Consider the following 20,181-nt stretch of genomic DNA (forward strand, 5'->3'; position numbering starts at 1 on the left):
GCACCTTACAGGCGGAACGAAGACGCGTTCTCTATTTTGCCCTGAGGCAAGGAGAGGAGGACGTCAGTCGAGATCCTAGTCCTTCCGTATGAACGCTCGTGGAAATACGCGCCAATGAGCGACAGAGAGGGGCAGGGAGAGAGAGCGAGAGGAGCGAAAGATAGATGGATAGAAAGAGAAAGAGAGAAGGAGAACGACGATTACGAGCCGCGCATACCATGGCACGACCACTCGTCGACGATCAGCCGAGGTAGAGAGCATCGACTCCGCGCCGCGGCTAGGTGCAACAAGGACGCAGGAACGGTGACGATGGCTTGGTGTGGGCGCGTGTCTGGCAGCTGCCGCTTACAGGTGGTGTGCTTGCTTGGGAACCAACCTCTACGGACCGTTCCCACGGAAGGCCTGTCCCCCACTATGCGGCCCCATACCCGTCCCCTCGCCCCGTCCACACGGGGGCCCATGCCTATATAAGTCGAAGCCTCGCCCGATCGCGGCTACAATCACGCTCTGTTCGTGTTCACTCGAAGGTCGAGCTGGAGACCGACGTGTTGTCCAGATACACGCACGTTTCCTTCCGCCAACCGCAGTGACTCGCAATCGTAGCAACGATTAAGAGTTCGACGAACCGGTGTGATATAGTACGAGGAGGTCGCGTTCGCGATAAGCCGATACGCACGGTTATCGAGTGAAGTTTTGACTGTGCCGCAAGAATCCGCCGCAAAAGGATTAACCATGCAGATGCACGAGCAGATCATTATAGCCGATGGGCAGGAGCAGCCGATCTCCAGGACGTACCAGTATCGAAAGGTAGGTGTCATCTTTAATATCTTAAAAAAAAAAACAGTCACTCTAATCGTCGCGTAAGTTTCGAGTTAATTTGCAATAAATTCGAATTGTTTTTTGTGAAATTTTTTCCTCGCATAAAACGGCAGCCTCGAAAAGTCTCTCTAAGCCGTATTATTAAACGCAACGTCGATCTATAGCTATTCGTTTCGATTCGCAGGTTATGAAGCCGATGCTGGAGCGCAAACGCCGAGCGCGCATCAATCGTTGCTTGGACGAGCTGAAGGATCTGATGGTGACCGCGCTGGCCGGCGACGGCGAGAACGTGGCGAAACTGGAGAAGGCAGACATCCTGGAGTTAACGGTGCGTCACCTGCACAAGCTCCAGCGTCAACAGCGTCTCTCCGCGAACCCGGTGATCGATGCCGACCGCTTCCGCGCCGGCTACACGCACTGTGCGAACGAGGTCAGCCGCTGCTTAGCCGCCACTCCTGGCGTCGACGTCGCCCTCGGCACCAAACTGATGACGCATCTCGGACACAAGCTTAACTCCATGGACAAGACCGGCCCGTTGACCATCCACGTGACCGCGCCACAGTCCTCGCCGTCACCCACCAGCGAGCTCAGCGCCGACGAGTACCCGATGCCGCTGACGCCGGCGTCCAGCCAGCCATCCCCGGTGCGAACCGATATCGACGCCGTCTCCCAGAGCCACCAGGGTCTTCTGCAGGTGGCCAAGCCGAACGAGCCCATCTGGCGGCCCTGGTAAAACCCCCGGCACGGCCCTGGCACGACAAACTCGCCGAAGTTTCTGAGTAAACCGGCGAGAAAAAAGAGATCTCGAATCCATAGGATTCACGAACTATCGACGCCGGTGTTGCAATCTCGTCTGTGATCTGAACGGAACGGACGTCGCGAGGAGGAAGAGCGAAGAAGAAAAGTCTACCCCGTGCGACACAAAGATCACCTAGACTTAAGGGGAGTTCCATTTGCTCAAAGGCACTCGGACCGACGCGGACGATATCGAGACGAATGTCATGCTTCCCATGACGTTCCGCCACCAGCAACTTCGATAACGTTCCGCGGGAGTCGGATAGCACTGGGATCTCGATACGTAATTTTATTCGCGGCCGCGCGCGGCTGAAGCTTTAATTTACTCAACAGTTAGATGTTTTCTATTGTTTATTTCATACTTTTATCGAGGATGTTTTTTTCTTTTTATTTTCACCGATGTAACGTAGTTGTATAAGTCTTTCCACCGATCAAGAACATCGGATGTGGGACAACGACGACGGATAGCCTTACGAGAGGTGGCAATTTCGGTGATTCCGCGAAGCGCGCGTCCGTGTCGCATCGCGTGACGCAAATATATATATATATATATATATATATATATATATAATATACATATATATATAAATGACCGAGCGGAGAATCTTGTGATAGAGAAACGTGTACCTGTGATATTTACTGTAGTAGGCGTAGAGAATGATAGTAGATTTTTAATAAACATGTTTCATATCAGCAATACGTATTCACGTGATTTCGTGCAGCCCACCCGATAATATAGATTAAGATTTAAGTCTCTAGCAATAATATAACTAATATAAAATTGTCTGCTCTTCTCTTTTGAATAGCGTGTGTACTTTCTACTAATATGCGCAATATAAAACAAAATCATATTCTCTATTTAAATCCGATACTCACATCGCTAGGAATTATTAAAATATGCGAAATACATTACTTAGCTTGTTAAAATGCGTGTGAAGTTTCAAGATTTCACGTATGTTTCACATTACATGCTTTGTATTGAGAAAAATTGTTTTACGATCAATTCGGTAGTCGGCTAAGTAAATCTTTAGACAAAACATAGAAAGAACAATATACGTGCTTAAAAAAACTCTATTCAAACATGGACATTTCAGAGAATTAAACTGCAAATTAAGATTAATCAAATACTAAAAAATGCACTCACCCTCTAATGTAGCTTCCGGGAATCCCTGCTCATTCCTTCCCTGCCAACCGCTTCTACCTGAGAACACATACCAGGAGTGTTAGTGATCGGTGTAGAAGACATCGGTCGAAAATAATAGAGTAGCAGTTTTCCTATTTCAGTATTTCGTGTATATACGCGCACCGTACAAAAATCTCGCAACGTTTAATCCTTTACTATCAGGCACAAATGCGATTAGGCACAATCCATGGCGATTTTTCGAACAAAGTATTGTTCTCTACACTACAGCATGCTTTTCAATTTCTCGGTACGTTACGAAATGAAAATGTAAAGATACGCCATCGCCCACGCCGCACCTCGTTGATATCACTTGCATTTGCATTTTATAATTAATTCTACGTTCACCTTCGGCACGCCACGTGGCGACAACTACTGTATAAATAAGTTTCCGGTGCGAAAGGGTTAATCAGACCGAGTATCCATTGTTTCGCGACACGCTTCATTAGCTATACGTTTACGTGTAAATTTATTGCTATCGGCCTTCGAAATTTGTTTACAAAAGCCAGCTCATGTGAAATGTGACTGCGAAAAGTAAAATTGCAAATCTGGCAGCAGACACGAAAAATAGTCGCTCGTTGCGTCAATTAATTCGTAGTGGCTTCGTATAATAATTTCCCAAATATCGAAAATGATCGTGCTGAAAACGACGCATTTGTCATACACAAAATTACATTTATATCTATATAAAAATAACCAAGTAATAGAGTATATCATATTTATATAAAAATAGTCGAGTAATAAAATATAAATTTAACAATTTGAAGATGTAAGCGATATATTCGCTGAAGATATAAGATAAGATGACTTGCAAAAATATTCCTCTATGCGTAAGCATTATATAAACTTTAGTTTAAACACTTTAAACCAAACCTTCTCTCTCACATACGTTTCGTAGGTACTATTCAAATCAGCTCACGATCGCGACTCACGAGTTTGAAATCGGATCATGGTATTCAAAACTTCCGTGCGATACGGCGTAATCCCGGTTGTACCAACAGAAGCTTCGAACTCGCGTGACTCGAGCTGATAACGTAACGCGTAATTGCATTCTCTCCGTCTGATTCGAGTTTTTAATACACCTCTGCGTGCTACGGGAGGCGCGCACTTACGGAGGCGCCGTTTCGAGTGCTCTATCGATTGCTTTCAGTTGCAACTCGAGTGCAACCCAGCGCGATTCTGCCGTCAATATTTTATCGATTTTCACCTCATCACCTGGCGCAACGAACCTCCGAACGTCCACGTCATTGCGCGCGCGCGCGCCAAAATTCGCGCGCGTCCCGGAAGCGGGACGCGCGGAGGCAAAACAAACCGACCGGGCGCGAAGCGGGAATTCCGCCACGGCGATTCCGAACGGTATACGCGCGTCGTGGGATGATCGCGTGAAAACCGGTCGCGTTAATCCCCGCTCGAAACTCGCGAGGACTCGGAATCGTTCCGCGCGACGATGATCACGTCGTTGGCTACGTGGCGAGCGACCGACGTTCCAGCCGCGTCGGGACGGATTATCGCGCGCGCGAGAGATTTAGGTTAGCGTCGCCGGGATCGAATGCACGATCCGATACTCGATCGCCGCCATTGATTCACGAATTCGCGCGCGCTGAAACTCGCGCCGGAGCGTCTCGTGGGACGCGGCCGGCCGGACGTTATCGCGAGGTCGCGAGGAAGGAGCCAAGGTCGCGCGGTGATCCCGAAGGACCTACGTTACGACTTTACGACCAAGAGCACATCGGCCGACTCACGTGTCGGCGTCACGTAAACAGCCTCGCATCGCGCGGCTCGAACTCGCCGGTACGCTCGCGTCTGAACGTACCCCGGAAGTCCCTCGGGACGCCGCCCGTGTCGATGGGCACCGCGGGCGCACGGAGAAAAACGAGAAAAGCACTCGGCCACAGCGATATTATACTCACTTTCCCGATAACCGAACCGCCACTCAGCTGTAGCACGTGCTGTCACCACAGGTGCACGATCACGCTTCGCCGTCATCTTGTGGCGCGTTCGCGTAACCACGCGACGCGACGCTGGCAATATCGATATCGTAGCGAACGACGACGGGAAAAGAGAGAAGGTTACGCTCAGATGATAATTGACGGAGACTCATCATGAGAGATTCAAGTCTGTATCAAAGGTTAGGTTGCGAACTGACAATAAATATTAAAATTCAATCAATTAAATTTATTAAATAATCTTAATTTTTATTCGTTTCGTTCTGATTGATCGAATTCCAATTTCCCATTCGCAATGTTTAACCTCGAATCCATAGTCTGATAAGAGTTAGAAAAATCTAACATATGAGATTAAGATTGGATGTAATCGTAATTTCGAGGAATTTTCAAGTAAATATACTTCTTATCGCAATGTTATCGGTATCATTATCGCAAATAAATACGTATCATATTTCCGACATATGAAGATGTAGAAATATAGATATAGATACACGTATGAGATGTCCGTATATAACATCTAAAATAATATATTATTATTACTTATTGTTCCTCAAACAGAAACGTATAAGAACGTTTAAGCCAATAAATAAGAATTGCGATTAAATAAATTAATTAGATTACATTAAATAATTACTGTATAATTACTTTGAAACTTTTCATGAGTAGTAACATAAATAAATTATGCTAATTGCTCTATTTCCTTTAATAGAAATATTTAAAAAAATGTTGACGTATTTTTTCATATACTGGAGATAATGGGTCTGTTTTCTATTGCTGAACTGGCTGCACTAGTTCAGAGTTTATCTTTTTTCTTCCAATGTGGAGTACTGGCTGCACTAATTCAGAGTTTATCTTTTTTCTTCCAATGTGGAGTAAAAAAGATAAACTTTGAACTAGTGCAGCCAGTTCAGCTATAGAAAACAGACCCAAATGATAAAATTGATTTTATTCGGTTCATTGATCGCTTTTATTTGGTTTCTATGTCAACCATTCGTGCTGTGCGAAGATAGTCTACGTGTATTCGTTGAATTGCAGTTTTTTAGCAGAAACTCAAGCTGTTCGCATTGAAAAACTTTGCTTCGTGCCAGCTATTATAATTTTTCCGTTCTAAAATGGTGCGGAAAAAAATACATGATCCGGAAATGCATACGACGTATGTCTTGAAAGCCGGGCAGACGCTTGAGAATACCAAAGTGAGTATTAATTTTATTTATTCTCAAACGTTGAGTTTATAAGGACCGAATTTCCTCTAATATTCATCATAATATTACTGAAAATTTAACCGCACTTTCGCAGGTGTCTGAAAGAGCTCGAGCATTAGTAGTGACGAAGGACACCTTTCAGCGTTTCGTGGATTATACTACGGAGGAGGATAGAATAGCGGCACAGCGAGAAAAGGAAGCTGCAAAAATAGCAGCGCTGAAAAAAGCGACTTATGAAAAAAGTAAAACATGGGACAGCACAATACAAGTACGCTTGATCTATTCACGATTCAATACAATTGCGATCAAATACAAGGAATATTTTATTTCTAAGCTCCGAAATATATATTTAAAAAAATACAGAGATAAGATATATATTTTAAATCTTTCTTATCAATATATATAGGATTTCGAAGAAAAATAGAAATAAATTTCTAGGCAGGCATTTGCAAAATTTTTTTCAAAGTTTATTTTATATAGCGACAACTGATAACGCTGCTGAAAACGAAAATGGTTTGATAATAGAATATTAAGGCGAGACAGCGGGAAGAATTATTGTCAAAGAGGAAAAAATCCGAGGAAGAAAGGAGAGTGTTCGTGAAAGAAATGACGGAGAAAAAGGTGGCGGAGCGTGCTGAGGTGGTGCAGCAAGCAAGGAGATTGCTCCAGCAAAAGAGGCCTTTGTGCCGACAGATTAATCGCGCTCTCCTCGTCTCAGAGGTATACTTTCCCACGACAGGAGTGTTCGTGTAATTCCTAAGCCAGGCTCACCGTTAATTAAACTTCAAATAGTCTATCACGATTTTTATCAGTGTCTCAGAGAGCTGGACGCCCAAGTGACCTTTCAAAAGGCTATTAGAGCGATGGACCAGGAGCACGATGTGAAATACGCTAATTCGATTAAGACAGACGTCGCAAAATACGAGGAGTTGAAGAAACAAGAAGCGGAGGAACGAACGAAAAAAACGAGAGATTACAGGACTGCGTTGAAGAAACAGTAAACATTAATTTTAATAGGAATTTTTACACAAAGTATAATAATTCTCTGAATCTTTATTTAGGAATGTTAATATTAGCACAAATTTAATAGATATTAATATTAATACAAGTTGAGTAAATATATTATTAGTATCGAAGTCAAAGAAAGAAATATTTATTTTTGACATTATATTGCGACACGTATTATCAGATTAATTATATATTCAGGATCGAAGAGAACGAACGAGATAATAAGCTAAAAGCAACGGAAGAATTGGAAGCTGAAAAACGGGATCAAAGAAACACGACCCAAGATATGCAACTCACGAAAGAGAAAGAGATGCAAGATGTAAGCGCCGATATTTGTCGCGAATACATTTTTTATTTATCTCAAAGGATTTTAATGTGTATTCCGTTTAGATATTGAATAAAAAGAAGAGACTTCAGAAATTTTTCAAGGAAGCGATAGAGGAGAAGAAACGATTCGAACTGGAATTAAAGCACAATGACGAATTAGAAGATCGAGCGTTGGAAGTTTATCGGAAGGCTAAAGATCGAGTGCGGAAAATTCATAAATCCTTAGCGCTAAAGGAAAAGGAAGAGAAAGCGCGTCAGACGCAGATTATAGGTCTGCTTTCCGAGGATGCTTTCAGAAACATAAATTTTGCATGCAGAATTCAAACAAGTAAAACATACCTAGATATTAACGAATCCTGTTTCAGCGGAGCAACATGTTTCAACGGAGCAAGCTCGCGAGGCTAAAGAGCGAGACATCTTGAAAAAAGCTATCGAAGATAAAGAGGCGGCCGAGGTGGAAAAGCGAAAAGCACAAAAGGAACGAGAAGAGAAGATGCGCGCTCTCATGGAGGAATATAGGCTTCACGACACGGCTGCAAAGACGAGGCAAAGACAAGAGGAGAAAGAGCTGAGAGCTTGGGAGATGATGCAGAGATTTAAGAGAGACGAGTATGACAAGCAGACCAATTTGGAAGAACGCAAGCAACAATGGCAACAGAAGTTGGAATATGGCAACGAATTGCGGAAAGATATTGTAAGAATAGAATTCTTTAAGGAAAATTATAATAACCGGATCTAATTTTCTGAAAATAATTATTTCTTTTTATGTGAATTTTACTTTCAATAGTTACTTTTACGTGCATGTGCATGTTGAAATATAATTTTCACACAAAGTACTTTTTATCTGTATATAAACTTTTTACATTTCTTTCAATCCTGTTTATATAAGTACACGACATAAAATATATTGAAAAAAAAAATTGTTTTAATTTGATATCAGGAGGAGAAACAAGTCGATAAAGAACGCGAAAAGGAAGTTCTCGAAGTTGAAGCGACTAAAGCCGCAATGGAGAAAGCCAATCAAAGAATTTTGGTTTACGGCGACGAAGTTTTAGAAGAGTCGAAGGGTGTGAGACCACTTTATCCGATCATTAAAGTTATAGAGGTACATTTAAACAGTTTGAAAGTTTCAGATTAATAGAATCTCGAATAATTTTAAAGAATCGTCTCTGATTGTAGGAGATTAAAAAGGAAATGGGGTTAACGCCAAGCAAGAAAAAACTCGAAGAGTCAACCGTTAAAGCAGAGCGGCCGAGGAGAAAATACAGAGCCCGTCGTCGCTGCGTGTGCCCGAAACCTGTTCCGGTCGATCAAATATATTATTTGCAGTAATTGCCGTTTGCGATAAACAGCGTTAATTTGTAAGTCACCCGTTCGCAATTACCACGCATCCGTCCGATCATTACGTCATTTATTCGAGACGTTATCGAGTCATTTTCGCATCGCACCGTCCAGTCTCGCGCGTTTTTAACTCACGCAAGAATCGGTAGAGACAAAGTCCATGTTAAAACGAAATTTACTAGCAATTGACGAACAAAGAATTCGGCAAATTGTGAAAGTTGGAGTACTCTCACGGTTGCTTATTGCAATGGGTACTCGTTATGCATTAAAATATTATACTCCTTTCTCGAGCAATTAAATAAGCTGTCTGGAACGGGTTTCTCGAAAACATGTTTCAATACATAAATTAAGTACGAACATATTAACATGTGACATTATTTCAGTAATATAGCATGCATTTAATGCGAAATAATTTCTCATACGAGCAATTATAAAATACGATTCGTCGCATAAGCAATACACAATGTATCAAATCCTTGTACTAGAATAAATTTATCTTAAAAGAGCACAAGCAATATATCTATTATCTTTCTTCTCTTTTCCCAATGTTATAAATTAACCAATAAAATCTAATTCGTATAAAAATCGATTTTAATCGATATTTTACTACGCTGCAAAGCGTCATTTTTTAATGTGCAATAGGTTAAGTTTTAATTAAAAATTTGACATTATATATAGACTCTAATACACGTGTATTTTGACTTGAAAGACTTTTAAAAGTATTTTAGATTATTTTGAGGAATAGAAGCCACTTATTCATCTAACTTATTTAAGCATTTATTTTGTCGACACGAGTTATTAAAGATGTCAAAGAGAGATGAAGAGCCGAAGGAAAAGAAAAAACAACCTATACCGCCGACGATAAATTTTTTACTGGGTGGTCTTTCCGGGTAATTTCTTCTTTCTTTTTCTTGAATTAAAATATAGTGTTTAAAATGCTCGTTCATATTTCAGAATGGCGGGCACTTGCGTGGTTCATCCGATGGACGTGATCAAAAATAGAATGCAAGTGCACAAAGGGAAATCATCGATCTTGAATATAATTGGCGCTATATACAGCGAAGAAGGCATTACTACGTTTTACAGCGGTTTAACGGCCGGTCTCGTCAGACAGGCGACGTACACGACCGTGCGACTCGGGATTTATAATCAGATGCAAGACTTTTGGAGGTAATCTGATAGCATCGACCAAAATGAATAACAAAATTTCAGACGAGTGATCGCGAATATTTCCAGACAACATGAAAGTCTGAAGAGAAAGTCTGATCGAAATCGAAATGAAATCAGGATGTCTCTTAGACGATCTTTAATAATGACCCCGTGCGGTTGCGTCGAGTTAATCAAATAATCAAATAGTTAAAATAATCAAAGTCACCATTTGGTTGCGGTTTCTAAAAAGTAATTAATTACATTTTAGACAAAGATACATCGGCCGTCCTAGTTTCGCGGTTCTGGCGTTTATGGCTGGGACTGCTGGTGCCGTGGGGGCTTTCGTTGGAACACCAGCCGATGTCGCTCTCGTGAGAATGACAACCGATGGCAGATTACCAGTGGGTAATGATAAATTTTTGTACAAAATAATTAGTGCATTGATTTTCATCAGTATCGAAAGAAACATCGCTTAATATAAATCTTACTAATTTAGCTAATGTTTTCAATATTTAGAGCAGCGAAGAAATTACAAGAACGTGTTTGACGCCTTCGTCAGAATTGCCAGAGAGGAAGGAATATTCACTCTCTGGAGAGGAAGTGTGGCCACGATAGGAAGGGCTGTTGTCGTTAACGTTTCGCAATTGGCTACTTACAGTCAAGTGAAGCATTTGATTGCGTTACAAAGTATGTCTAAACAATAGTTTTCAATATTTCCGATTCATTTTGATGATTTAGTTTCTTAAACGTAAATACGAATATGTACGTTAACTTCTAAAAATGTGTACAAAAGTCTATAATACTTCATTTATAAAATTCTATTCTTGTATCTATCTCTTTTGAATCTTTTCATTATTTAAAAAATGATTATTCTTATAGCGAATGTTAAAGAAGGCATAGGTTTACACTTTGGCGCGTCGATGGTATCGGGCTTTGTCACTGCCTTCAACTCCATGCCTTTTGACATTGCCAAGACCAGGTTATTAATTTTAATATTTAGAACTTCTTAAATAGAAATAAGATTTTTTACTGTTTCTTATTCGCAGAATACAAAACATGAAGACCACTGAAACACCTCCGGGGATGATCTCAGTTATGATGTCGATAGCGAAAAATGAGGGAATAGGATCTCTTTGGAGAGGTTTTTGGCCAACTTACTGCAGGATCGGTCCGCACACGGTACTGACTCTCGTTATCAACGAGCAACTGATGCGTTTATATAGAACATATTTCCAGTGATAATAAAAAAAATATCCAAATCGAAAATCGCATTTTTGTATCGCACACACTCGTCAGGGACGTACAAAATTTCAGATAAAGAGAAACCTCTATACTTTCTAAAACAATATTCTCATTGATTTAATTAAATAATTGTAACATCTCAATCTTAGATTCTACTCCAATTATATCGTAGCGTGTAATTAAAGGAAGACAGTTAACACTGACGTAGGTAATTATTATTACGATACCGGGAAAAATGTTGAATACATTCGGTGAAATTGATCAACGCACACCATGGTAATTACAGTATTGGGCGCAGCTCTGGAATAATACGGAAGAAAACCGCGCCATAGTGACATTATCCCTTCCGTTTTAACAATATTAATGATCATAGCCGTGATACCAGGCGGTTTTGTAGACTGTCCCCAATTTTGAATCCTAAAATGCAATCCAAGAATGCATATTTAAAAACCTCAATCACATTATCTTTGATATCTCGCCGCTTTACCTAGTTTTAGCTACGTCCATCGGAATCGAAGCGAAACACGTAATTACACTGGACATCATGGCAGCGGCAAATTGCAGCGGTATACCGTTTTGGATATACCCTGTCATATTTTTAAAAAATCTATTAAAATTACCGATTAGAACCATAAGTAAAATTAATTATTGATTCCAATTTTTCTCTTGTACCTTTATTATCTGTCATGATAATATTCTGACCTATTTTCTATTGTATTTATTATATTCTTCGCTGTGTAAAATTGCATTGTGAAACGAATAGGTTTAGTATTGTAAATTTTAATAACCTGTGTCTCGTAACAACATCTTCGCTTTTGTGTATGTACCTAACTGGGCTCCGTTTACAATCGCTGCTCTGCCCATCGTGGGCATCGCTCCTCTCCATAACCCGGAAAATCCTTCGGTTTTCCATATATTAAAGATGCCACACACGGCATTCTTATAATTTCTTCGCTTTTCTAAATATTAATTCCCATATTAAGTACACAACATGTCTCTATTTGTTATCTCTCTCTATGATCAATCATTCTGAGAAATATAGGCCTAAAGATATTAAGAATACCTGGTGGCAGATTCACGTCAGCCACCATGCGAATCAATACCAGATCCGTGGGAGTGCCGACGAAAGAGCCCATCACGCCAGCTACCATCCCGAGACTAATCATCGTAACGTAATTTAAATAGCCAAAATGTTGTCTGAAGAGAAGGAATTTGAATGAGACATTTTTATAATACAGGCAAATATAAACGCCAAATCTGCACGATATTCCGCACACACGATTCCGCGGATTACGATTAATTGTTAAGCGCAACGACCGACAAAATGAATACAATGACTGACATTACTCTCCGATATCCAGCAATGTGGTATAGATTCCAAGTCTACTGGTGGTGTAGGTCAATTGACGAAGAAGAGCCGCGCTCAACCCCATGTAAAAACCGCAAACTCCGCTCGTGCTAAACGTGCGAAGTGCTGTGTCGCGTAAAGTATCGTGCGACACTTGCATGCGTATCTTGAGAACATCCATCGGATGCGTCGCGATCTGTGCTATAACTCTGTCGTTGGCGGGATAAAATTGCCGTGAGTTCCAAGCCGAACTCACTTTTTTCAAGATATTTACGTCTCGAGTAAAAAAAAGTAATGTTGTCATAATAGGCTATAATATGAGTATTTTTTTACCCCGACATGCCACCTATCACAAAATTGACGAATTTCGGCACCTTGGCGTCTTCGAGCGACGCTGACATTGATGTATTCTCTTTTTCTCATGCTAATCTTCAATATCTTACAACTTGTTACTTTTATCAATATTCTTTCAGAGTCTCGATAAGAGAAGTATAAAAACGGCAATTTTTTTAACCTACTATTTCATTTTCATATTTCTCCTGAATGTAGTAACATTGTATCGTCTTGTTTTGACTTGCATTCGCGATAAAACATTTTAATATAAACATTCAAAATATTTTTTTTATTTCTATATAATACATAAAATATATTCTTTTCGATAAATATTTTAAGATTTATTAATGTATATGTAAAATAAATAATAGCAGTTGCGGGTATGTATGCTGCTACGTGCAGTCTCTCTCGCACATATTTTAATAAAAAAATAAACAATTTTGCTCACCAGCCACGGCGTCGCTCGGCTCAGGAAACGCTCCGCACCAGCTCCGTCAAAAGAACGATGAACACCAAAAACTAGCACTTTATTGTCCACGCTATTATCTACATACAGTACAATAAATATTTTTATACACGCTATTATACGCGCATACATAAACTTCGGAAGTTCGTACACTGTACTTTCGAAGCGTAAAAACCACGAATTCACGCGATGTGAATACTCGAAACGCACAATGCGATATCAAATGCACTTTTTTTCACGACGCATCCGGGCGAATTCTAAACGGTTATTATCACTTACACCCGGTAGTAAATTTTCCATTAAATGCAATAGGCGCGTTAAAAGGTTTAAAAATGCTGTAGGAGTGTCTAAATCAAATTGTGCGTAAATACTTAAAAATCCGCCACCGACTGTATCTATAAATAATGATCACGTTTTTTTATTATTATTATTTCAACATTCGGTACTCCACGATTAATTCTTTGCGATATTTTTTCTATAACTAAAAACCTCACAATACGGATATAATGAGACAAATGATTTCTGTAACGACCATAATATTAATTACAGCAACCTAACTTATTAGTTTGTCAATGACTAATATACAATTTATAATTAATTCATATAACTTTATACACAACTTGCAACTGATTCGTGCATATAATTTTATAAAACAATCACAACATGAACTACAATAATTTTGCACTTTCAATCTATAATATTAATATAAGCAGTGATTGCGACCAAGAGAGAAAGTAATCGCGATCAGTGCCAATTACTACCGTTTAATTCAATTTATTCATGTGCATTTTATAAACTCTAATTTATAACCTCTCATTCTCCATACTTCTAATTTACAGAAAAACTACATGTAAAAGCAGAAAAAGACAAAGAAAGAGAGAGAGAGAGAGAGAGAGAGAGAGAGAGAGAGAGAGAGAGAGAGAGAGAGAGAGAGAGAGAGTGATCGCGGCCAAGTTATAATTATCGCGATTATTGCCAATTACCATTTACATAAATACCATTTATATAATTTACACTACATATATAAATATTGTTAGGTGCTACACATATATAAATATTTCAGTTTATTCAGTTTTAATATATTTCAATTAGACGCAATCGTACAGAATTCACTTAATCTGTCGAAACCATCGACATTTGCATTACCGACACGATATTCACAATCAATAATTACAATCGCACGGAGTTTACTTGACGGAACTATGGCACATCGGCGTTACCAATATGGCATATCGTATACAGTGACGCTACGATAGCGCGGAGTTCACTTGACGGAACTGTCGCGCTACCGACATGTATTGTACTCCCCTTACACAAAATTTAATAAGCAAGTGATTATTTGGCCAGTGATTAGTTACTTATTTTGAGTAAAAGCACTGTTTTTAATGCTCTTAATACTCAAAACAAGTAATCAATCACTATAAGCCAAATAATCACTTACAGTATTAAATAAATGTTTGTAACAGTCGGTGGCGGATTTTCCAATAAATGCAGCAATTATATGCACGCGATGTAATTAACAAGTGCTCAACGTGCCGCTGAAGCACGTATCTAACGAAAAGTACTCCAATCGCGCTTCAATTCTCCCGAAAAGACATAAGGACTATTTTCGCGCGCCTACGGCATTGGAATCCGTACTCACCGGAACTGTACCGTTTCGAGACAGAACCTCGCTCGGAGCCGGGCTCGATTACGACCGGCGAAACGGCGTCTACCGCGAACGCCCACGATAACCGACACTTTCTGGCGATCGTGCGTCCCTTCGGTCGACACTCCCGACAAGAATTCGCGATCGACGTGCACTTTTAACCGGCAAAATCGGCGATCGATCGCGGAGCGGCCGCACTCCCCGTGTGTCACCGAACCGACGCGCCGAAACTGTCATGGCGGCCGAACGGCCGAGGCGGCCGCTCAACGGCACTGTACCGTTCGACAAATATTTTCACCGGATACATCCGGAGCCGCGGTACTTCAATGATCTCCCCCCGAATCGTGCGTTCGAAGGCTTCAAAATGCCAAGTATTGGGCGCTGATTTGCGACACGAGTAATCCCTCGCAAGTCGAAAACAGCCGCGAGTTTGAAGGCGGGAAGATAGTTAAACGGAGATATTCGCGCGGTTTTTGCCTGCCGGTATGGCAGGTTCGCTCCGAGAGGCGATGACGAAGACGATGACCGACCGTGTCGATACAGCTGGTGCCTGGTGCCAGTGTTGGCCAGTGTCAGTGTGGAACTTTTTGCTGTCCATGCGTGATGTGCGAGTCAACTGACCAGTAATTTTGTAAGTGCGCTTTATTTCCACGCGCGAAACGCATTGTCCGAAGTGACGGGAGGCTGTGTTTGCGAATTACCGGCGAAGTAACAGGTTAATCGAGCTGTTCTCGATGTGCCGAGTGACGTTTGGAGGTTATTTAACTCGCCCGTACCGTCGCGGCGTTTACGTTTACGCGAGAATTGCGAGATAACGTCCCGGCTGTCGTGACAAAAGCAGCAACATCGAAGCACGATTGTGCAAACGCTAAACGAATAATTAGAATATTCACGGCCGATTGGTACGTGTTGATTCGCTCGTGCCAAGTCGCCGTCGTCATGCTGGACTGTCAATGTATTCTTTTGATTGTGTTATCTTCGCAAAGAAAGCAATTTTCGTATTTACATATCGCCGCCGACGGTGCAAAAAGTATCTTTAAGTCGCCAGAAAGTCAGCCGTTCGATATTGTTTAACATATAACGTCATCAGTTCTATTGTACATGCGTGTAAATAAATGAAATGACTTTATTTGCACATGCATAATGCGAGGAACAGATTCTCTTAATGGATATTAGGAGCAGTTGTTTCTTTCATTTTCAGAAGATCAATAAGGAAGGGCAATGGGTGCTACGCCGAGTCGCTATGAAGATCTTTCCAAGAACGTGCACCTGGGAAGATTCTGCGGGAAGCAGAGTATACCTCCGAATGATCCATTCTGGAGTACGTTTCTCTCTTATAACATACGACCACCCATTACGAGGAACGATCAGATAGAACTGGATTCGCGGCTAGACTCGTCGTGCCAACAGTTGCTGGTTAATAATTTGGTCACCGGCAACTTTGGTACCCTGATACAAATAGCTCTGATACGCATCAACGAGCTGCTAGCGCCTGTGCAAAATCAGAAGTAAGCATGCTTTACTTTATTAATACGTCATAATTGGTTGTGTAATACTAAATGAATTTAAAACATCTTTGTTTTGTTATTTGCAGTATAATATCGGCATGGCAAACGTACAATGCATTGTTTGCTGTGAGATGTATTTTGAAGTACCTCATTGAGATTGTTGGTGAAGAACAGATGCTAAATCACATTGAAGCACCGCAAACGACAAGCGAAGCACTTCCTACTTATAGATTGGCATTTTTTATCGAAGCACTGATAGAACTCATTACAGATGTACCTTTATGGTAAGTGAAGAAAATATATTGTATGTTACAGTGTATGTTTTTAAAAATGCATACCGTGTGCGTTAATATATCTAATAAATATATCTATTTTTTTTACAGTGAATTTACATACGTTGTTCACTTGGAGGCGATCAATTGTTTACTTGTGCTGCTTTCGGTACAATTATTTTCTCAAACTGCGGCCGAATACAGCACAGTGTACAGGATAGCGATGCACGTGCATCTGAACCAACATGCGGCTACTATGGTGTGTACGCTGTTGCATAATTTTATCCAACAGGAACACGCTCCCCCGGGATTACTGACACAGCAGTCCGGGGGTAGTATTGTATTCAGTATTGCTGGTAAATATAATGATATCACAAAACGCGGACAGTCCATTTTACAAAACGTTAATATAAAGCATTATTTCAGCCGGATTGTGGAACGTAATAAGAATGGGCATAGGCAGCGGTTCGAAAAATGTACAGGTTGCGCATAACGGCACTGCTGAGGAAGAAGAGAAAAAACGCGATACGGAAACTCCGCTCGCTAGTCAATCTCTATTGCTTCTATTGGTTCTGACGAATCACTGTACCGCTACACAGAATCCATATAGAAACGCGCTTTTCTCTTTTATAGATATGCAAGGTGAGCATCGGGCTGATCTGATTCAATTACAAAAATCCTGATATGGATTATTATTATTATTAACATTGCATATATCAAATAAAAATATATTTTTTATTATAGAAGATCATACTATATCGCAAGGGAACGCAGCTGATACTTTCAAATTTAATCTAAATAAATTATATAATACCATTTGTAAGATACCAAATACAGATGAAGTCACGCTTCTGCTCTACATGCTTTTACATAGAAACTCGAGTGTGAAACAGGACATAATGAGAAGGCCTGATATACAACTACTGGCAAGTGTTATTAAAGCTCACATTTTTCTTTGACTTTAATTACTTCTAATATTTAATAATTGAACAATATTGAAACGTTTGTTTACTCTGTTAGGTAACTCCAATACTACAAATATTATATCATGCGCCAAACAACACATCCCATCATATTTATATGTCTCTCATCATCTTGCTAATTTTAAGTGAAGATGAAACATTTAACAAACGAATACATGAAATTGTAAGTATCAATATTTTCTTTAATTCTGTAATGATGATTATAGTAATTGTCATTTTTTTTTTCAAGATACTTAAAAGTGTAACATGGTACACTGAGAGATCCATAAGCGAAATATCATTAGGTGGTCTTTTAATCCTTGTTGTGATTCGCACCATACAATATAATATGTTTAAAATGAGAGTACGTGTGATATTTCGTATATATTGATATGAATTCGTACATTTACAAAATGCAACATTCTTTTTATCATTATTAGGATAAATATCTTCATACAAACTGTTTGGCAGCCCTAGCAAACATGTCTGCTCAGTTCACATCTTTACACCCTTACGTTAGTCAGAGGTTGTTAAGTCTGTTTGAAACTCTTGCAAAGAAGCATGCACGGTTAGAAGCAAGAATTCTAGAGCAAACACAGTCGACAACTCTTCCTGCCAGTGGTAGTATTGTTCTTAGTACGCATGTTGAAACGACTATTAATGTAACAGTTAGTAAAAGTAATAAAAAAAAGACCGAGGCTTCCGCTGTTTCTACTGTTACAACCGAAGATTTGGTAAGATACATGAACGAGTCATTTTTTCCGTTTGGTACTTATTAAATAAAAAAAATATATATATATTTTTTTTTTAGATTCAAGACTTGACTATACTTGAGGAGGTCTTACGGATGGTGCTAGAAATTATAAATAGTTGTTTAACACATAGACTCGCGCACAATCCGAATTTAATTTATACTCTCCTGTATAAAAAGGATGTCTTTCAACCATTTAGAACACATTCTGCTTTCCAAGATATTATACAAAATATTGAGTCTGTAAGTTTCCACTTTTAAATTATGAATAGTCAGCATTTTCATATTTCAATATATTATACTTAAATTGATATGTAATAATCGAAATTTTCTGAAATATAATTTTTAGGTAATTAATTTTTTCTCTTATAAATTGGAACAAAAAGATCAGTCACAATTAGGCGTTAGTCAAGTATTAGCTACTATACGACAAGGAACTTTAGAATGGCCAAGGGATCGTTTACGAGTATGTAGAAATTATTACAGATCATTACAATTTGTTTACTCTCATTATGAAAATTTTTATGATATATGTGTACTGTTGTTTATAGAAATTCCCAGAATTAAAGTTCAAGTATGTAGAAGAAGAACAACCAGAGGAATTCTTCATTCCTTATGTGTGGAGTGTCGTTTGTCAAGGAGCATTGTTACATTGGAATGCGGAGAACATAAAATTATTTTCTCCCAATAATGGCGAAGCAACCATCATTGTTTGCTGATACTGAGATGAGGCGTGCATTCTGTTATAAATATTCAAAGCGATAACAGGTTAATATTTAAAACTATAAGTTTGCAATAGAAATATTCACACAAAACCAAAAGATGTTTTTTTTTATGGATTAAGATGGAAATTTTAAGAACTGAAATAAAAATGAAAATTATATACAGCAGAGTATATATAATGTATGGCATCGAATATATCTACTGCGTGATGAAGTATACCTTTTATAACAAGGATACATCGTCTAAAACGAAACTTTCTTAATCATGTCATTTTCTTGTATAATTTAATACTAATGAAATCGCAAACAAATGAAAAATTGAATTTAATATAATTTTTTCATTCTCATTTTATGGGATAAAAAACTCACAACAGATACTTTATATCTATGAAAATCAGATTTTGTAACTTTTCTGCAATTTTGTGTTTATGCATAAATGACGTATACCATGTCAAAATAAGTGCAGTTACTGCACGTCGATGGGACTGGTTAAAGTTATTGTAATGTTTTGCATTATAAACATTGTTACAAGGGACAATGTAATTTTATGTTATTAAAGATATCTACTAATATATGCATGAGAAGTTACAATCTCCACAAATAATATAATTTACAAATGCCCGTATAACTTCGAAACTAAATTTTCTTTTGTAATATCTCGTAACTAAATATATATACCAATTAAAAATATTTTTTAATACAAAAATATGAAATTATCGAGGCTTTAGTGAAATTATATCTAGTAGACCAATCAAAGTAGCATGCAATTTCGGTTTTGATCTGCAATATATTTGTAAATAATTATCGAGAAAATTGAGTTTCTACTTGTTTAATTTAAAACATCGCAACATAATATTTGTATAGTTGTATTACGCTGTATATGTGCAAATAATTTTTATTTAATATGTACATCAATAAAAACTTTGATATTTATAAATGCCACGTCTCGCTTCTTCAAACACTTGTTTAACGTAATATGGACGTAAATTCACGGGAATAGGACGATATAGGAGAGAATGGAAATAATACAATATTCCATTTTTAACCGGCAGGTCATTTAAAAATCGCACGCAAGAATAGCCAGAATAGCCTATTTAAAAATACTCGAGAGATATAGTTAATCTTCCTTGAAGTCCTTTTCAAATCAGCTGGAAATTTATCA

At 39.1% G+C, this 20,181-nt stretch overlaps 6 protein-coding genes across 12 annotated transcripts in view; 4 read left to right on the forward strand and 2 right to left on the reverse strand.

Moving 5' to 3' along the window:
• The window catches only part of LOC139816615 (tubulin monoglutamylase TTLL4), a 146,703-nt gene extending 133,546 nt beyond the window's left edge, over positions 1-13,157 (reverse strand). For 2 of the 4 annotated variants that reach the window (XM_071784231.1, XM_071784234.1), the window contains exons 1-2: positions 4,705-4,796; positions 2,759-2,815 (exon numbers count right to left, since the gene is read on the reverse strand). The gene's annotated coding sequence lies outside the window, so the exon portion shown is untranslated. Of the gene's footprint in view, positions 1-2,758; positions 2,816-4,607; positions 4,797-13,138 lie in introns of those variants that run through there. The other 2 variants (XM_071784233.1, XM_071784232.1) reach the window with 2 other exon arrangements.
• LOC139816101 (enhancer of split mgamma protein) lies at positions 146-2,358 on the forward strand. The gene is made up of 2 exons (XM_071783444.1): positions 146-807; positions 1,004-2,358. Exons 1-2 carry the CDS (start codon positions 733-735, stop codon positions 1,550-1,552), a joined length of 624 nt encoding a protein of 207 aa, XP_071639545.1. The 5' UTR covers positions 146-732; the 3' UTR covers positions 1,553-2,358.
• Positions 5,719-9,120, forward strand: LOC139815891 (uncharacterized). 2 transcript variants are annotated; one of them, XM_071783140.1, is made up of 9 exons: positions 5,719-5,933; positions 6,037-6,210; positions 6,468-6,662; positions 6,755-6,939; positions 7,149-7,269; positions 7,341-7,548; positions 7,643-7,971; positions 8,218-8,382; positions 8,457-9,120. In XM_071783140.1, exons 1-9 carry the CDS (start codon positions 5,853-5,855, stop codon positions 8,607-8,609), a joined length of 1,611 nt encoding a protein of 536 aa, XP_071639241.1. In that variant the 5' UTR covers positions 5,719-5,852; the 3' UTR covers positions 8,610-9,120. The 2 variants fall into 2 exon arrangements, with proteins under 2 accessions (XP_071639241.1, XP_071639242.1); XM_071783141.1 differs by lacking the exon at positions 5,719-5,933 and having other exon boundaries at positions 6,083-6,210; positions 6,423-6,662.
• Positions 9,422-11,006, forward strand: LOC139817008 (mitochondrial 2-oxoglutarate/malate carrier protein). The gene is made up of 5 exons (XM_071784821.1): positions 9,422-9,788; positions 10,036-10,172; positions 10,284-10,454; positions 10,647-10,746; positions 10,814-11,006. The coding sequence occupies exons 1-5, from the start codon at positions 9,574-9,576 to the stop codon at positions 11,004-11,006; spliced, it is 816 nt and encodes a 271-aa protein (XP_071640922.1). The 5' UTR covers positions 9,422-9,573.
• On the reverse strand, positions 11,228-12,538 carry LOC139817009 (mitochondrial 2-oxoglutarate/malate carrier protein). The gene is made up of 5 exons (XM_071784822.1): positions 12,357-12,538; positions 12,073-12,206; positions 11,798-11,968; positions 11,497-11,596; positions 11,228-11,426 (listed from the first exon to the last, which is right to left on the reverse strand). Exons 1-5 carry the CDS (start codon positions 12,536-12,538, stop codon positions 11,228-11,230), a joined length of 786 nt encoding a protein of 261 aa, XP_071640923.1.
• A 2,147-nt stretch (positions 13,158-15,304) lies between the features above and the next one.
• On the forward strand, positions 15,305-19,956 carry LOC139816614 (dymeclin). Of its 3 annotated transcripts, none has more exons than XM_071784226.1 (12): positions 15,305-15,435; positions 16,006-16,312; positions 16,399-16,596; positions 16,696-16,940; positions 17,011-17,226; positions 17,329-17,510; positions 17,605-17,730; positions 17,797-17,910; positions 17,987-18,280; positions 18,358-18,540; positions 18,647-18,763; positions 18,849-19,956. In XM_071784226.1, exons 2-12 carry the CDS (start codon positions 16,026-16,028, stop codon positions 19,014-19,016), a joined length of 2,130 nt encoding a protein of 709 aa, XP_071640327.1. In that variant the 5' UTR covers positions 15,305-15,435; positions 16,006-16,025; the 3' UTR covers positions 19,017-19,956. The 3 variants fall into 3 exon arrangements, with proteins under 3 accessions (XP_071640327.1, XP_071640328.1, XP_071640329.1); XM_071784227.1 differs by having other exon boundaries at positions 15,345-15,435; positions 16,009-16,312; XM_071784228.1 differs by lacking the exon at positions 15,305-15,435 and adding an exon at positions 15,501-15,519.
• The last annotated feature ends 225 nt before the right edge of the window (positions 19,957-20,181 follow it).

Source organism: Temnothorax longispinosus, chromosome 7 (assembly GCF_030848805.1).
Source record: "Temnothorax longispinosus isolate EJ_2023e chromosome 7, Tlon_JGU_v1, whole genome shotgun sequence".
Classification (NCBI taxonomy): Eukaryota; Metazoa; Arthropoda; class Insecta; order Hymenoptera; family Formicidae; genus Temnothorax; species Temnothorax longispinosus.

Excerpts from the sequence above, each read along its gene's own strand:
- LOC139817009 (XM_071784822.1), bottom strand. The coding sequence starts at position 12,538 with ATGGATGTTCTCAAGATACGCATGCAAGTGTCGCACGATACTTTACGC. Across the intron at positions 12,207-12,356 it reads ACATTGCTGGATATCGGAGA|ACAACATTTTGGCTATTTAA; the intron begins GTAATGTCAGTC and ends CCTTCTCTTCAG. Across the intron at positions 11,597-11,797 it reads GATGTTGTTACGAGACACAG|GGTATATCCAAAACGGTATA; the intron begins GTTATTAAAATT and ends AAAATATGACAG.
- LOC139816101 (XM_071783444.1), top strand. The coding sequence starts at position 733 with ATGCAGATGCACGAGCAGATCATTATAGCCGATGGGCAGGAGCAGCCG. Across the intron at positions 808-1,003 it reads GGACGTACCAGTATCGAAAG|GTTATGAAGCCGATGCTGGA; the intron begins GTAGGTGTCATC and ends TTCGATTCGCAG.
- LOC139815891 (XM_071783140.1), top strand. The coding sequence starts at position 5,853 with ATGGTGCGGAAAAAAATACATGATCCGGAAATGCATACGACGTATGTC. Across the intron at positions 6,663-6,754 it reads GCGCTCTCCTCGTCTCAGAG|TGTCTCAGAGAGCTGGACGC; the intron begins GTATACTTTCCC and ends GATTTTTATCAG. Across the intron at positions 7,972-8,217 it reads ACGAATTGCGGAAAGATATT|GAGGAGAAACAAGTCGATAA; the intron begins GTAAGAATAGAA and ends ATTTGATATCAG.
- LOC139817008 (XM_071784821.1), top strand. The coding sequence starts at position 9,574 with ATGGCGGGCACTTGCGTGGTTCATCCGATGGACGTGATCAAAAATAGA. Across the intron at positions 10,455-10,646 it reads GCATTTGATTGCGTTACAAA|CGAATGTTAAAGAAGGCATA; the intron begins GTATGTCTAAAC and ends TTATTCTTATAG. Across the intron at positions 10,747-10,813 it reads TTTGACATTGCCAAGACCAG|AATACAAAACATGAAGACCA; the intron begins GTTATTAATTTT and ends TCTTATTCGCAG.
- LOC139816614 (XM_071784226.1), top strand. The coding sequence starts at position 16,026 with ATGGGTGCTACGCCGAGTCGCTATGAAGATCTTTCCAAGAACGTGCAC. Across the intron at positions 17,511-17,604 it reads GGCCTGATATACAACTACTG|GTAACTCCAATACTACAAAT; the intron begins GCAAGTGTTATT and ends TTACTCTGTTAG. Across the intron at positions 18,281-18,357 it reads CTGTTACAACCGAAGATTTG|ATTCAAGACTTGACTATACT; the intron begins GTAAGATACATG and ends TTTTTTTTTTAG.